Source organism: Nuphar pumila, chromosome 10 (assembly GCF_984573655.1).
Source record: "Nuphar pumila chromosome 10, dmNupPumi1.hap1.1, whole genome shotgun sequence".
In the NCBI taxonomy this organism is placed as follows: Eukaryota; Viridiplantae; Streptophyta; class Magnoliopsida; order Nymphaeales; family Nymphaeaceae; genus Nuphar; species Nuphar pumila.
Genome location: NC_143258.1, coordinates 47,014,479 through 47,031,597, shown reverse-complemented (window position 1 = coordinate 47,031,597; position 17,119 = coordinate 47,014,479). Strand labels below are relative to the sequence as shown.

The 17,119-nt window shown below is 38.3% G+C and overlaps 1 protein-coding gene across 2 annotated transcripts in view; it reads left to right on the top strand.

The window, feature by feature from the left end:
* LOC149826795 (Melibiase family protein) overlaps positions 1-17,119 on the top strand; it is a 165,277-nt gene that overhangs the window by 114,200 nt on the left and 33,958 nt on the right. For both annotated transcript variants that reach the window (XR_016434796.1, XM_090018986.1), the window contains exons 6-10: positions 1,212-1,284; positions 1,484-1,542; positions 1,628-1,693; positions 1,809-1,892; positions 1,992-2,056. Coding sequence is in view for 1 of the 2 variants with exons in the window: in XM_090018986.1 (XP_089875112.1) it covers positions 1,212-1,284; positions 1,484-1,542; positions 1,628-1,693; positions 1,809-1,892; positions 1,992-2,056 (347 nt within the window). In the remaining variant the exon portion in view is untranslated. The remainder of the gene's footprint in view (positions 1-1,211; positions 1,285-1,483; positions 1,543-1,627; positions 1,694-1,808; positions 1,893-1,991; positions 2,057-17,119) is intronic.

Sequence of the window (17,119 nt, the reverse complement as noted above, 5' to 3'; positions counted from 1 at the left end):
GCGTAGTTGTTGTTGTTGTTGTTGTTGTTGTAAAAAATCCTATTTATGCATCATAATGGGATGAGTCAAGAGCTGGTCCTTATAAAAGCAATCATGTATATCACATCCATACCGTTAAATTTAAGAGAAAAGAACAAAAAATCCATGAAAATCGCAGTTCACATGGTAGTTCTCATATTTCCAGTTCTCATATTCTAGTGACTATATATATATATATATATAATGCGGGTGTGTGTATATTTTTTTAATCAGTTGAAAAATAATTTGGCCAATGAAACGGCAAGTATGAAACTGAGTAATAAATCCCCATGGAGATTGATATATTTCAATTTTACTTTTATTCTTGTTTGCATTTGATTGTGTAATAGCTATACAATCCAGAATTCATTTACTAATTTTATTGGGAAAACTGGATTGCTAATATTGACTCCATAAATGGAACTTTTATCATTGGAAGAAAACTGGATTGCTAATATTGAATCCATAAAAGAAATAGTGGGTATGACTAGTTTGTGAACAGCCAAATATATGTCTAGCAAAATTGGATAGGTTCATTGCTGGTCATTATGGCCTTCTAAAAGATTGACTAGATTGGGTTGTTCCAATGGCTCCTCTTTAATGCCAATAACTCCTCACTATCACCATAGTGTATGAAACAAATGTGTGTTTCGATTAGTGTGCTATTATATAATTATGACCACCAGATGTCTTTTTCATTCTGTCAAAAATCAGTTAGCTTAAAAATGCTTCTGAAGCAGTGGTGATTTTTCTGGCATGACAACCTTTTTACCATATAAACGCTATCCACACTCCACAGAACCAACTTGTTCATGGATCGGTATTGGTGTGTGCGTTTGTGGGGGTGTTGTAATTTTAGATGTCGCTTTTCTTTTCCTGTGAATTACTGGGTTTGATTAATGATGAAGAGTGGGAAATTCATAATCCACTGGGAATTTTGCTATGTAATCTTCATCAGGCTTGTCGTATCTAAATTCAACTGGTTAAATTTAACCTCCATTCTCTCCTATTTAAAGCTAAAACCTGAGTTTGTTCTGTTCAAATTTCATGTGATGATCATATGAAATGACCCTACAGTTTGGTGAATAATTAACCAAGTTTGAATTCTAGTAAATGTTTGATTAGTTTTGCTGGGTCTTGATTATTCATGTTACCTTTTATATCTTCCATCTAAGCAAAGTGAAAATTTTCAGGATCTTTACATGCCAAGTTCGTCCAGGATCTCTTTTTCATGAACTTGATGATGCAAAATTGTTTGCTTCTTGGGTAAGTTATATTCTGCAAAATCACAGAAAGAAAAAGGCATTAAACTCTAGCTTTTGCTTATGATGATGATGATGATGATGGCAATTCATGTCTTTGTTGGCTTTCAGTTTCTAAATGATAAATTTAATTCAGCGATTCTCATGGTTGTATCCAACTTTTAGCTCCTCTTTACAGCTCACTGGTTTTTTCTTTCTTTCAGGGTGTTGACTATCTCAAGTATGATAACTGTTATAATTTGGGGATCAAACCAGAAAAACGGTGCTCATCTTGCATACAGTTTTCTTTATTTTTACAAAATAATCCTCTTACTACATTTTTCACCTTTTCTTTTCTTTTTACCCAGATATCCACCAATGCAAGATGCATTAAATGCTACTGGTCGCACCATTTTTTATTCGCTTTGTGAATGGTATCTATTCACTCTCTTCACTTTCCTTTATTCTTTCTTTTTCCTCTTTTTTGGTAGTTCATCTGCAAACAAGACATCTTGTGAATTGGTAATGGATTTTATTCCCAATTCACAGGGGTGTTGATGATCCAGCCCTATGGGCAGGTGGTGTTGGCAACAGTTGGCGGACAACTGATGATATTAATGATTCTTGGGCTAGGTAATAAATAGACCTACCATGGTATTTCTATATACTTGTTTATATGAATCTGGTACTAAATTGATCATTCCTTGTTGATAAATTGTTGCTACTTTTCAGTATGACCACAATTGCTGACATCAATGATAAATGGGCTGCATATGCTGGGCCTGGTGGATGGAATGGTAATTAAATGCTCTATAAGCAGTTAGATTAAAGTGTTTGTATATGAGTTGGTGAAGGTTCTAGCTATTTGCTGTTTGATTAGTATTAACAACTGAAATTTTAAGGGTGTATTTGTAAAGAACCAAGTAGCCTTTGATCACAAACCAAAGTGTCCACCAATATCAAGTGAACAACACACAAGTGTTCTCTAAGGAACACACTTACAAAACCCACAAAGGGACACACACAAGAAGGCTCACAATATAAATAAGATTTTATTAATCATCACAAGTATGCAAAATGCATACTTTACAAGGAGGAGAAGACCCCTATATATACACAAGAGAGTAGAGTAGAGAGTGTGAAAATATCTCAAAAATGAGATAAAGTGTGCGATAAGCACAACACCACCAATGTGCACAAATGCACAAGAACACTTAGAACAAATGTACACAAAGGTACAATAAAGAAACTCAAATGCACAAAGGCATACAAAATATAAAGAATTTTATTGAGAAGAATGGAGAACAAAAGCTCCAAGAAGCAGTGTTTTAAAACTCGCCGAGTCAACTCGTTGACTCGGCTCGGCTTGGCCCTCCAGCGAGTCAACCCGGCAAGGCAAACTCGGTTTGCCAAAACTCGGGCTTGACTCGGCCTGACTCGAGCGAGTTTTGGGATGTTTGAAATTTGTTTTTTGAGTTTCAAATTACAGTTTCGAAATATATAAGTACATATATTTTAACAAGGGTTACCCCCAGATTTTGTATAAAAAAGAAAATAAAAATCATTTAAAGATAAAAAAACATTTAAATCCATAGAATAAAATCGCCATGTTGTTCGAACTACTGTTCACCCTGTGTTACTGTTATCAACTTATTCTAGCAAAATATTTTAAAGAAATGATTCTCACTATATATGGCGGGTCAACTGTGCCTATGGGAAGTCACATTTAGGTTTCATCATCCATTTGTTATGTGAACAAGCATTGTACATATTCAAATATTAGTAGTCTTTTTATAGTTGTGCCATTAATATATTTCCTGCATAGTTTTATACATGAGAAAATTGCTTATTTATGTTGATATTGGGCATTCTGTAAACTTTCAATATGCACATATATCCCTGTTTTACATTTATGGATTTGTTAGAGAGGGAATTAAAACTTTTAAAACAAGCTAGCATATATGATTGGCCATTTTAGGAACCTTAGGTAGTAGCAGACTGAACTCATGGTGACCAAATCCTCTAATTCAAGTCATGAATTAGTCAAAGTGCTTGTATAGATATCAAATTCAATTATTCAAGCAAACCTCTATAGCTCTTTGCAGTTGTTTTTATATTCTTACAGACATTTGGAGACTATGTTTACTCAAAAACATGGTTTCAGACAAATTACATATTGTTTTTCTTTTAAAATCAAAAGTTAACAAAACCCTGTCCGAGTCACTGAGTTGACCCGCCGAGTCACGAGTCAATAAAGAACGAGTCGAGTTTCGAGTCACGGGTTTTAAAACCTTGCCAAGAAGTGCATTTTACAAAGGGGGAACTCCCCTATTTATAAGAGGAAAAGGAGCCTTGGAGGGGCTCCACTAGCTGTTGGAGCCCCTCCAACGGTTAGAATTCTAACCGTTGGAGAGGCTCAACAGCCAGTGTTGAGCCCTCCAAGTTGACTTTGAGTAAACAAAAAATAAAGACATAAAAAGTGAAAAAGAAAAAAGAAAAGGAAGAATACAAAAAGAATTACAACATATTCATAATTATGAATATGCGCAAAAGGAAGAGAAATGACTAAAATACCCTTGCGGGTTTTACAAGAAAAAAAGGAAACATATATATTTACATATATATATATATAGATAGATACATATACATATACACGTGATGTATATATGTATATGTATCTCTTTATATATATATATATATATATATATATAAATATTTACATAAAGAGAGATACATTTTAACACCCTCCCTCAAACTTAGGGCACAATGACCGAAAGTTTGCTAAGGAGAAAGTTGAATCTTGGAGAGCAAAGCGCCTTGGTGAAGAAATCTGCCAACTGATATTCGGACGTCACATAAGGAAGATCGATGACTTTTTGTAGATATGCCTCTCGAACATAATGGCAGTCCATCTCAATATGCTTTGTCCGTTCATGAAACGTGTGATTCTTAGCAATATAGATTGCACTCTTATTATCACAACACAACTTTGTGGGTTCTTGAATTGGAATCCCCATGTCTTGCAGCAACTGATGAATCCAGACAATCTCCATAGTTGTAGAAGTCATGACTCGATATTCTGCTTCGGTGGATGATAGAGACACCTTCTGTTGTTTCTTACATCTCCATGAGATCAGGGATTCACCTAAAAAAATGCAAAAGCCTGTAGTGGAGTGACGATTATTTGGGTCACCTCCCCAATCAGAGTCAGTATATGCAATTAAATTTAACTCAGAAGATGAGGAAAGGAAAACTCCCTTGTTTAAAGTTCCCTTTATGTATCTGACAACTCGGAGAACGGCACTCATATGAACGGATGTAGGAGCATGCTGAAATTGGCTTGCAGTATGCACGGCATGAGAGATGTCCGGCCTTGTGATGCTAAGATACATTAGAGATCCCACAAGTTGCCGGTAGGGGGTAGGATCCTCCAAAGGTTTCCCTTCATCGATCTTCATTTTTTATCCCACAATTTCAGGGGTCTCACAGATTTTATCATCAGTAATACCTGATCTGTCAAGAATCTCACAGGCAAGTTTAGTTTGAGACAAAAAATAGCCTCTATGAGAGTAGGCTACCTCGATACCAAGAAAGTAAGTCAGATACCCCAGGTCTGACATTTCAAACCTTTCTTTTAAAGTGGTTTTAATGTTTCTGATGCCCTTTATGTCACTACCTATTATCAACATATCATCAACATACAACACTAAAATCACAATTCCTGCATCAGACTTTTTGACGAACAGAGCAGTGTCAGTGTAGCATGAGGAAAAACCATTTTGAACCATCACATCATTAAATCGATCATACCAAGCCTTAGAGGCTTGTTTTAAACCATAAAGCGCTTTTTGCAAACGAAGGACTTTCTCCTTTGGTACGTTCATACCAGGAGGAGCATCCATGTAGACTTCTTCATTAAGGTCCCCATTTAAAAAGGCATTTTTAACATCCATTTGGTAAATATTCCATTTTTTAATAGATGCAATGATGATCAAACACCTTACAGTAACCATTCGTGCAACAGGAGCAAAGGTTTCTTTGTAATCGATGTCGTATTCTTGACTATATCCTTTTGCGACAAGACGGGCTTTATATCTTTCGAGAGTGCCATCACTCTTGGTTTTGACTTTAAAAACCCATCTACATCCTATTGTTTTCTTTTCTTCTGGAAGACATTGAAAAACCCACGTTTTGGCTTTATTGAGGGCTCTAAGTTCGTTGTCCATGGCATACCTCCATTCTATCATTTCCTTAGCTTCTTTAAAATTTCTAGGTTCTTGATATGAGTGAATGGCACTAAGACATGCCCTATGCTTTGGAGAAAAAGACTCATAGGATATAAATCTAGAAGGATTTTTCCTAGATCTTTCAGTTCTTCGAGAGTTGTTGGAAGATTCACTAAGGTCACTATATTTCTCTATTGCACTTCTAAAAGTGCTTTTATCTCTATGTTTATAGGTAATTGGTTCATTTATCATTTCTTCTTCATCATGAATGGTTTGAGGAATACTTTCACTTATATCCTCATTCTCATTTAATTCATCATCGCTAAAAAAATCTTCATTTCTAGATAATAGTTCAAACAAAAAAGAGTAATCGGCATTATCTTCATGAGTTTTGTGTTCTTCAAAACTACTTATGTTTTCTAAAAAGGTTACATTTCTTGAAACATATAGTTTATCATTTTTAATAGCATAACACCTAAAACCTTTTTGTGTAATAACCACAATTTTTTTTTATAACTTATGTGTTATGGACCTGGGATCCACCTTTCGGATCCAGGATCCATATGTAAATTATATAATATTTAAAATATATATATGTAATTTAATAAGTTAATAAAAAGATTTATAAGAATATGCAAGGGATCCATAGTTGGATCCATTTGGACCCAGCCTATGGATCCACTTCGCAATGGATTGCGGGTCCAAACTTGTGGACCCTAATAATCAGGTGAACATGCACCGGGTCCCGGGTTCGGACCCGAGTCATGTCCCCTGTAGCAGGTAGGTAACGAAAAAAAAAATAAAAAAATAAAATTTAATTTAAAAGCAAGAAAAGCCCTTAGACACGGGTCGGACCCGACCCGGATCCGTAACCCGATAAGGTTTTTAAAACCCTATATCGGGCTGCGATTTTTTTTAAAGAAGGGGAAAAGCAAGAATCGTGCCTAGGGCACGATTCCTGCTGTTACCAGAAAGGAAGGAAGGGGGGTCGGCTGGCGTAACCGATCCCCACCCATCTTGGCATGGAGGGGGGGGACTCAGCCGATAAAAGGGAGTGGAGAGGGGGTCTCTTCCCTCGTCTCTATCCCTCGTCTCTCTCTCTCTCTCTCTCTCTCTCTCTCTCTCTCTCTCTCTCTCTCGTGTGGGCGTGCTTTGGGGAGGTGGAGTTCGCCGGAAAGCCGCAACCACCAGCAGCCACCGCAGCCACGGTAGGTACCCCCGTCACAGCAGCCGCAAGGAGCGATTTCAGCTGGCCCTACCCACACGACTGCAGCCTTCGATTGCCGGAAATTTCTTCAAGAGGTGCGGGTTTTCCTCTTGATTTCGAGTGAGAAAGAGGGTGTAGATTTGCTTTCCATGGAATGTTTTAGGGAAATCATTAGAGAGGCAGATTTGGGGGTTTGATGTGCCGGAGACCCCAAATCGACAGTTTTAGGGATTTCAGTCCGCTGATGGGTGGAGTTTTGGGTTGTTGAACTATGACTCTGAGTCCTTATGGAGGGAGATATACCCATACACGATCCTTTTGAATAAGCCTCTGTTTATTAATTGGCATAGGTATTATGTCTTCTGGTGAATTCCATCTAGATAAAGCTTTGCATGTTTAATAGTCGATCGACGTTGCTGTCGAACCTATGTAGTCTTAATAAGTATTGGAATAGGCTTAACGCTTGCTATATACCGAAGTCTGGAAATTTTATAGACTAATTTCTGAAAGTACATATTCATTTGTGTTATGTTTTGAGGTTAATGAAAACTAAGATAAATTGTAGACATGCTGAATGGTACACTCCTGTGATCAGATATCAATTATAAAAGCAAATTTTAATTGTTAATATGTAAATAGGTTTTTGGATCCTCGTATGCAGGGGTTGTGGAGAATACCTATTGTACAGGCTCAACATTGGGAGTTTCTTCTCGTCTACTGAGATGGTTAATTGAACAGGAAAATAGATAGATAATCTGAGTGGTGGGTTTTAGTTATTAACATGTAAAGTCGTGGTATAAATTTTTTACTCCTGCCAATGAATATAAAACATATGTTCTAAAGCTTTGATATCCAGACCCTTGCAGGAGCTGATTAACAACCCTGCTAGAAATCACATATGTTCTGAATTCTTTTACATCCTCAGATTATTACATGCTCATGGTGTGGGAATAGTACCTATCTAGTGTGGCTTATTAGAACAGGTATAAATATATAGTTGATTAATGAAATCCTAATCACTGTGGCTTTGTTGTGTTCATCGTTCCAAGGTTGTTATGGTGTGTATCAATGATAAACCGCAGGTCAATACCAAAATTTTTCTATTATGTCAAACAACTCGAGGGTTTTATCTGCATTATGTTTAGAATGCCTATTATGGTCGAGATAGGTTGTTGTTTAGCATAGGCAATATATATTGGAATTGTGAAATATATATATATATATATATATATATTATGTGTATACTTTAACACTTAGTGTTATTTTGATTCTAGAGCTAGATCTTTAAATTTGCAAGTTAAATTTCCAGATTTAGTTATATGCATGTATGGTAATTTTAATACATGTTATGAATGAGATTGTTCATGTGCATTGATTTGATCTGACATGCCTAAGTATTATGCTATCGAAAAATTTGTTTAAGTGCATATACATACATGAAATCGATGTGTGTGTAACATGTACAATACTGCTTGAATGTCCACATGTACTTATGAATCATAAATGAATGCATGTGTATAAAATGAATTCATAAAAGCACATGCACATGAATAGTGAACTCATGCACATGCATAAATATATTATTGTTTCATGCACATCTTTAAAATTTGTCATACATATGCATCGAAAAACATGTGGAAAATTATGCAGAGAGGCATATGATTGATGATTTTTGCTTATGAATGCATTGATGGTCAATTGGATCATCAGAGGCTGGGTGAGCCTCGAGAACCAGTTGTTCTCTGTTTTAGTTATTTTGATGCATTGCAACAAATCAAATGTGATATTATTGTTTTACCGCACTGTTCTATGTTGTCACGAGCTGTAGACCCGTGAAAAGCTTAGCATGCTAATGTGTAAGCTTATGTTAATAATTCTGCATGTAAATTTGCAAATGTAAGAGAGATGAATTAATAACCAGATAAAAGAAAATAAAGAACAGTGTAATTCACTTTCTCCTTGATGTCCCTGCTTTGGCGTGGGAATCTTGGATGTTGCGGTTTGGGGAAAACCGTGAGGATACAAAAAAACTCCGTGTGCGTTGTTGCCCCCTGAACCCGATATTGAGGTTCTTCTCCTGGCCACGGTTTTAGGGAGAGTCTGCCACTTTTCCTGGGGGTGGTGTGTTTTGACACAGCTGTTGTTGTTTGGTATACCAATAAAGTGCCGCTAGTGGATGCTGTTTTCCATGGTGTCCCCGACTTTGGATGATGTTTTCCAAGGTTCCAATGGATGGTGTTGTTTCCTGATATCGGTCGAGGGCTAAGTTTGGAACCCGGTAATAAAATACAAATTGTTTGTGAAGTTACCCCGGGAACCCTACTTGACCTCGGGGATTGTACCTGTTTGGTGTATCCGCGGGCAATGATAAATTAAAAAGAGGAACTTAAGGATTGTGTGCATTTAATAGGACATGCATATGGAAAGAGGAAAGTTTAAATGAAAGATAATAAATGGTTCATGCATTACACATAAATCATGCATATTCTTGTTATGCATTAGTTCATGCATGTTTACCTGTTCACTTGGTTGTTTATGTTGATCATTGTATGATGTTGATCTCTTTTGCATTTAATTGCCTTATTGATTAAGTTGTGATCAATGTTACTTACTTCGTGTTCCCTCATGTTCAATGTTTAATTCTGCATGAATGGTTAATTGTCTTATGAATTGATTATAACCATATCCCTCAAAATATTACATGGATCTTATTTATGCTCTTTTTCTTATTTGATTCATTAGGGAAACCTGTACGCAGAATTCTTCGGATTTCTGACCCTCTCATTTTATTGGTTTTTCCCAGACACAGATGATCAGTGAAATCGACTCGCTTCTGAGGGGATACGAGGGTCACGTTTACTTCAGACGGCTTCACTTACGGACAGAGTGGCTCTACTTTTGTTTTCTTTTAGTTCTTCTTATTTCCTGCAATTTTCTATTTCACTTTTGACATTAAATATGACTCTTATTGATTCATTACTAAAAGAGTTTAGTTGGTTGGTTATGAATGATAAATGTAAGTTGGTTTGTGGTGTGTGGTTATCCAATTGAAATTGGAACTGTAGGGACCCCAGGTCTCTGAGAAGTTTTCTGCAACTCTTAAAAAAAAATCCGCATTTTTCAAAGGTATGAGTTGGGGTCGTTACAGGTTTGGGTTTCCGAATATCCCAAAAACGCACAAGGAATAGCTTTGAGAGATAATTTATCATTCTTATCGGTGAGAACAAAACATTTACAACCAAAAATTCTTAACCTATTGTAATCGGGTTCTTTTTTATACAAGATTTCATATGGAGATATTTGATTCAAGTTTTTGGATGGAAGTCGGTTGATGAGATAAACCGATGTAAGAGCCGCTTCGGCCCAAAATCTTTTTGGAATTTTTTGAGAAATTAGCAAAGTTCTTGTAGTTTCAATTATGTGTCTATGTTTTCGTTCGGCCAACCCATTTTGTTGAGGAGTTTTGGGACAAGACCTTTGATGAACAATCCCATTATTTTCAATATAACTTTTGAAATCATTTGAGAGATATTCTCCCCCGGAATCAGTTCTAAGAATTTGTAATTTACTATTGAATTGATTTTGTATTAACATGTGAAAAACCTTAAAAGTAGAGAAAACCTCATGTTTATGTTTGAGGAAGTATATCCAACTATACCTTGAGAAATCATCCACATAAATAACATAATACGAAAAACCTCCCTTAGACACAACGGGTGCCGGTCCCCAAACATCCGAATGCACAATTTCGAAAGGCTTAGTTGAAAACATAGTTCTTTGTTCAAAAGGTAAGCTTCTCATTTTACCAAGAATACAATCATTACAATTGAAATTGTCTTTACATAAGGTTTTAGCAAAATGTAAATACGAAAGCTTGACAATATTTGGATGCCCAAGGCGTTTATGCCAAACATTTATATCTTTATGTTGGGCAACATTACAAAAAGAGGTTTTTGGAATTTGAAGAAATTCCATGAGATAAAGATCTCCCTTCCTAGAGCCTTCCCCAATCAACTTCCCGGACCGGCGATCCTGTATCCAACATTTATTTGATGAGAATTTGATATCACACCCATGATCCGATAGTTGAGAGACGGAAAGCAAATTTAAATTTAGTTTTGGTATAAATCTAACTTTTGGAATAGAAAAACCTTGTCTTTCAAAATCACCAATTCCTTTTATTTCAAGAGAAGCCCCATCCGCGGTGGAGACAAAAGAGGGTGACAAATTTTTTGAGTATTTAGAAAGTGAAAAAACATTTGGAGTCATATGAAAGGATGCACCCGAGTCTAAGAGCCAAAGAGTCTTACCGGGAGGAGAGAAGGTGGTCATGGCGGCTCCGAAAACGGATCCCTTGAGGAGTGGTTGAAGAGCTTCCATGATTTGATTGAGAGACAAAGTAGCATGATTGGAAGTAGAAGGACCTTCCTCCTTGGTTGGTTGGAAAGTAGTAGACATAGCCACCATCTTCTTCTATTTAGGGCATACCGGTTTAATGTGACCCGGTTCTTTGCAAAAATGGCATATGATCTTACTATAATCTCTTCTTCCATAATGCCCACCATTTTCTCTTCCTCCTTGATTTTTGTTAAAATGAGGGGGTTTATAGGTTTTAACATTATTCCCCGGTCTTGAGACGGCATAAGCACCCTCATCCTCATCTTTAGAGGGAACGGCCAACACACTTAGATTGGTTTTATTCATTCCCAATCTAGTTTCTTCTCCACTTAATTTGGTAAGCACATCTTCCAAAGAAGGAGAAGAGAAAGAAGATAAGAGAGAGGATCTAGTTTGTTCAAACTCGGGTCTAAGCCCATTTAAAAAGTTAAAGAAATGATCCTCTTCTAATTGTTTGGCCCTCAATTCAATAGCCTCACCACTCCATTTAGGTTCTTGGAGGGCAAGCTCATCCCAAATAGTGGATAACTCGGCGAAATATTCTTTAACGGTCATTTCTCCTTGTTGAAGGGTTAAAGCCTTCTTTTGGAGATAGTATTTATGGGACAAATCTCTTGAAGTATACATTCTTTCAAGATATTCCCATACTTGATATGCCTTTTTGAACTTTAGAATGTTGGCATTAATTTTGGTCTCAACCGAAGAGAAGAACCATGAGAGTATTTTGTAATTTTTCATTTCCCACTCTTCATGCTTCTTATTGTAATCTTCAAAAGCCTTTTCTCTTTCTTCTCCCTCAAGAACCTTGATCTCCCCTCTCTCAAGGATAGTAATTTTTTGTTTGGGTTCGGGAATAGTTTCTTGAACATATCCCCAAAGACCCTTTCCTTTTATATGGGCCTCCATATTCCCGGCCCATACTTGATAATTCGTTCCATTTAATTTGAAGCCAAGAGAGAAATGAGAATCCTTTTCGCCCATTAGAGAGGATACAAAGAGAAATAAATGCGTACCACAATGCGAAATGAGTCCCTTCTTGATGTAGGAAGCTTCTAAAATATAGAATGAAGAGCTGAGTCTTCACTCCAACCACCACAACTTAATGGCATGCTTTACGAGGTACTCCAACGAAGAGAGAAAACAGCACGATCTTCTTTTCCTTTAAGCCTAGCTCTGATACCATGTGAAAATATCTCAAAAATGAGATAAAGTGTGCGATAAGCACAACACCACCAATGTGTACAAATGCACAAGAACACTTAGAACAAATGTACACAAAGGTACAATAAAGAAACTCAAATGCACAAAGGCATACAAAATATAAAGAATTTTATTGAGAAGAATGGAGAACAAAAGCTCCAAGAAGTGCATTTTACAAAGGGGGAACTCCCCTATTTATAAGAGGAAAAGGAGCCTTGGAGGGGCTCCACTAGTTGTTGGAGCCCCTCCAACGGTTAGAATTCTATCCGTTGGAGAGGCTCAACAGCTAGTGTTGAGCCCTCCAAGTTGACTTTGAGTCAACAAAAAATAAAGACATAAAAAGTGAAAAAGAAAAAAGAAAAGGAAGAAAAGTAAAAATACAAAAAGAATTACAACATATTCATAATTATGAATATGCGCAAAAGGAAGAGAAATGACTAAAATACCCTTGCGGGTTTTACAAGAAAAAAAGGAAACATATATATATAAAGATAGATACATATACATATATACATCATGTATATACGTATATGTATCTCTCTTTATATATATATATGTAAATATTTACATAAAGAGAGATACATTTTAACAGAGAGGGCTAAGATAGCCAAAGAAAGGAAGAGAAGGATCATTCCCAATGGCTATATTTCTAGCTGTTGGGAGCTTAATCAACTTAAGTTGACTAAGCCCAAAAAAAGAAAAAGTAAAGAAAAAATATATATAAATATGTATATATACATATATATTATAGTATATATATAAATATATATATATATATACAGTTTTATATGTATGTACAATTTTAACACTCTCCTTCAAACTTACCGTATAATGATTGAAAATTTGCCTAGAAGGAAGTGAAACCTAAGAACAGAAAGAGGTTTGATGATGAAGTCTATCAACTGGTACTCTAATGTGACATAAGGCAAATCAATGATCCCTTAAAGATATTCTTATCGCACATAGTGGTAGTCCATCTTGACATGCTTTGTTCTTTCGTGAAAAGTGTGGTTGCTGACAATGTAGATAAAACTCTTATTGTCGCAACACATCTTTGATGCTCCTAGCATTTGGATTCCCATATTTGCCAACAATCTTCTCAACTAAACCACCTTCATTGTGGTTGTGGTTATAACTCGGTACTCAACTTCAATTGAGGAAAGAGAGACCTTCTGTTGCTTTTTTGCATATTCATGATATTAACGATTCACCTAAGAAAACACAGAAACCCATGGTTGAGTGCCTATTGTTGGGATCACCTCTTCAATATGCATCAGTATATGCAAGTAAATTCAATGCAAACACAGAAGACATAAAAATGTGTCACACGGCTAATTTTTCGCTTAGCATATGTGTGGCCTGCACGTCCAACCCCGGTTGTGCAACAGCCTATCCCTCGAAGTATACTCCAAGAAATTAAGGAACACTCGCTCGATAAACCCACAACACACAATCACAAATGGGGAAAGGACTCACTGGTCCACTTTATTGCTTATCACTTCATGCAACTCTCCCTCAATTTTCTCTCTCAGCCCTCTCTTAACCCATGCAAGGGTCTGAAGGGGACTTTGTACATGCAATCCCCAAAAGGTGGTCTAAGCCTTACATGGTAGCATCCACAACCACCCGCTCAGCCCACCCCTGTGCAGTAACTTCCCACACACGCTAAGGTCAATTCTAGCACATACTGCCACCTTCAAGCAACCCTATGCATATTGCCCCCAACCTGTCAGCCTCAAGCTTGGCCTGTGCATGCAGCTTCCTTGTGTTGCTCAACCAAGTGTCACGGGCCATCATCGCATCATCTTCCCTAGGTCCACTGCATGCGCGTTGCTTAGGAAACATGACCAACTCCCGACCTTGGCTTCAATACTTAAGTTGTGAAAGGGAAGTACCAACCTTTCTCGATCTTCCAATGGGACTAGGGCCACCCGAACACGTTGCAGCGTGCTACTCCGTCGCGGGCGTGCAATTCCGCCATCTGCTGCAGCCTGCTCCATGCTACATCATTTCGTGGGGGCGCGGTCTGCAGCTTTCGAAGGTGTTGTGGCAACGTCCCTGTCGCCACTTGTTGCTGGCTCATAGCATGCCATTGGGCCGCAACAGCCACCCTACTGTTGCCTCACCGTGGGCGCGCAGCTCGTCGAATCACCGTGTTACAGGCCTCCCCGACTAACAGAACTCGACAGTGTTACAGGCCTCCCCGACTAATAGAACTCGACGTCCTCGTCGAGTCTAAGTAAGCCTTTACCTCAGCTTTGAACTGCCACAACGTGCTATCATACTCCCAGCTCTGCTCGTTGTCTAGCAAATTCGTCCACTTAACTAAAAATTCACGATAAAAATTAGGCTTACTGTGCCCACGCAATCGATGATCCAAGATTCTCTCTACTTGCCTATCGAATTGCACTTGCACATTCGAGGTCGCTCGAACAGGCCTCGTCCGTCGAGGGTCCAGTAGGTCATCATTGTACGAGGAAACTTACATGAAATATTAGATGGGACTTAATCCAAGTGGGCAACGCCAACTGGTAGGCCATGTTGCCCACTCTACGCACCACTTGGAAGGGCCCATCATACCTAGGCACCAAGCCTCGATGCGCCGTCTTCGCCCGAATCTTCTTCCAGATCTGGGGCGTCAGCTTCAGCATCACCTAATCTCCAAGAGCAAACTCGAGGGGCCTCTGGTGCTGATCACCCATCTTTTCCATATGCTTGATGGCTCGGGCTAGATGGTCTCTAGCCTCGCTCCTCTTCTCATGTTGTTCCCTCACGACTTGCATCACAACGGGACACTGTCCACCCACAGCAAGTGCCACATCAAGCGGGGTGAGAGGTTGTTAGTTTGTGGCCAACTCAAGGGGACTCGCCCAATAGAACTACTAGGTTGCCAATTGTAGCAGAACTACGTCATATCCATCAAGTCTAGCCAATTTTTCTGGTTGGTCGTGACAAAATGCCACAAGTACTCCAGCACCACGTTCACCCGCTTTGTCTAGCCATTACCTTGCGGATGATTGCTGGTGGAGAAGTTCAACTGAGTGCCCAATGCTTTAAACATGCACACCCAAAAGCGGCCAGTGAATCGCGCATCACGGTCACTGACGATGTTCAAAGGCAACCCCCAATGCTTCACAGCATGACTTGGAAAGAGCCTAGCTGCCTCATCCGCAGGGCAACTTTTAGGGGTCGGGCATAAACACCCCGTACTTTGAAAAATGGTCGACCACCACCAGGATCGACCCCTTGCCATTTACCTTTGGCAAGCCCATGATAAAATCCATAGACGCTCTGCCAAGTTCTCTCCGGAATGGGCAAAGGGTCAAGCAATCCGCCTAGCTTTTGCCTCTATGGTTTGTTCTGCTGACGAACCAAACATGTACGCACGTAGTGCCGCACAACCTCCTCCATCCGTGGTCAACAATAGCTTCGAGACAGGAGCACCTGCATCCTGTCCTGGACTGGATGACCCACCCATTTGATGTCGTGCATGTCTCGCAACAGATTGCCCACCACTCTCTTATGTGATAATCAGAGTGCCATATATATTGCCTTCAATCCCATTCACCACAGTCGCACAAAGCATATAGAGATTGATCAACACTTCATTTGGAAAAAGATAGAAGATAGAGAAGTTGAACCAGCCTATGTTCCCACGGCTGATCAAGTGGAAAATTTGTTCACTAAGGGCCTTACCAGTATACGCTTTTGGTTCTTAAAGAACAAGTTGTCCATGGTACAAGACCATGCACAACTTGAGGGAGGGTATTGAGAATGTATATGTATATACGGGTCTGGATCTGGACCCAATGTTACTTTTGTATTCTTTACATGATTGATGCTATCGGGTTTGAACTAATGTAACACAGACCCAATCCAACCTGTATTATATATATCATTGAATATAGGGCACGATCTCATATTGGGAATCGTACCACTCATTGCCACCTCTCTTTCTCTCAATCTTCTTTCTCTTCTGCAGTGGCTAAACATTGGTGAACGAGTTCTCACAATAACATTCGGATAAGATATCATAGTTTGGGGTCATGTGAAAGGATGCACTGGAATCAAGAAGCCAAAAATTTTTACCAAGGTCGGAGTAAGATGATATTGTAGCTCCAGTTGAGGAAGACGATCCTCTAAGAAGAGGTTGAAGGGCTTCAACTAATTGGGACAAGGATTTGGCTATTTCCATGGATGAGTCTTGAGATATGCTAACCATAATTGTTTCCTTGTTCTCTTGAGGTGTTTCAACTGTAGACATCTTATTTTCCATGTAGTTTTTGTCCTCCTTTCTTCTTAGCTTAGGGCACAAAGGTTTAATATGCCCTGATTCATGACACCAATGACAAATAACTTTTCTTTTGTCTATATATGAGAATAGGGTCCTGGCCTTGAGACGACCAAAACGGAATTGTCTTCATTCTTGGAAATATGTTTCTTAAGACAATTTTCTTCCATACTTAATTCCTTAATGGTATGTATAATAGAGGAAACATTTCCCCTGTGAAGGAGAGTTGATTTGGTTGATTCAAATTCGGGTCTCAAGCTATTAATGAATTGATAAAAATGCTCAATATCAAATTGTTTTTGAAGAAGCTCAATATCTTTGGCACAATGCCACTTAGGCTTTAAAAGAGCCAACTCTTCCTATAGGGAAGACAAATCATTGTAATGTTCTCTAATACTTTTGTCTCATTATATCATGGTGCGAACTTTATCTTGAAGATTGCATACATATGCAATATCTCTAAGGGAATACATATATTAAAGTATTTCCAAGCCTTGTTAGCGTGTTCGAATTTAGCAAGGCTAGAACATTTTTTAAT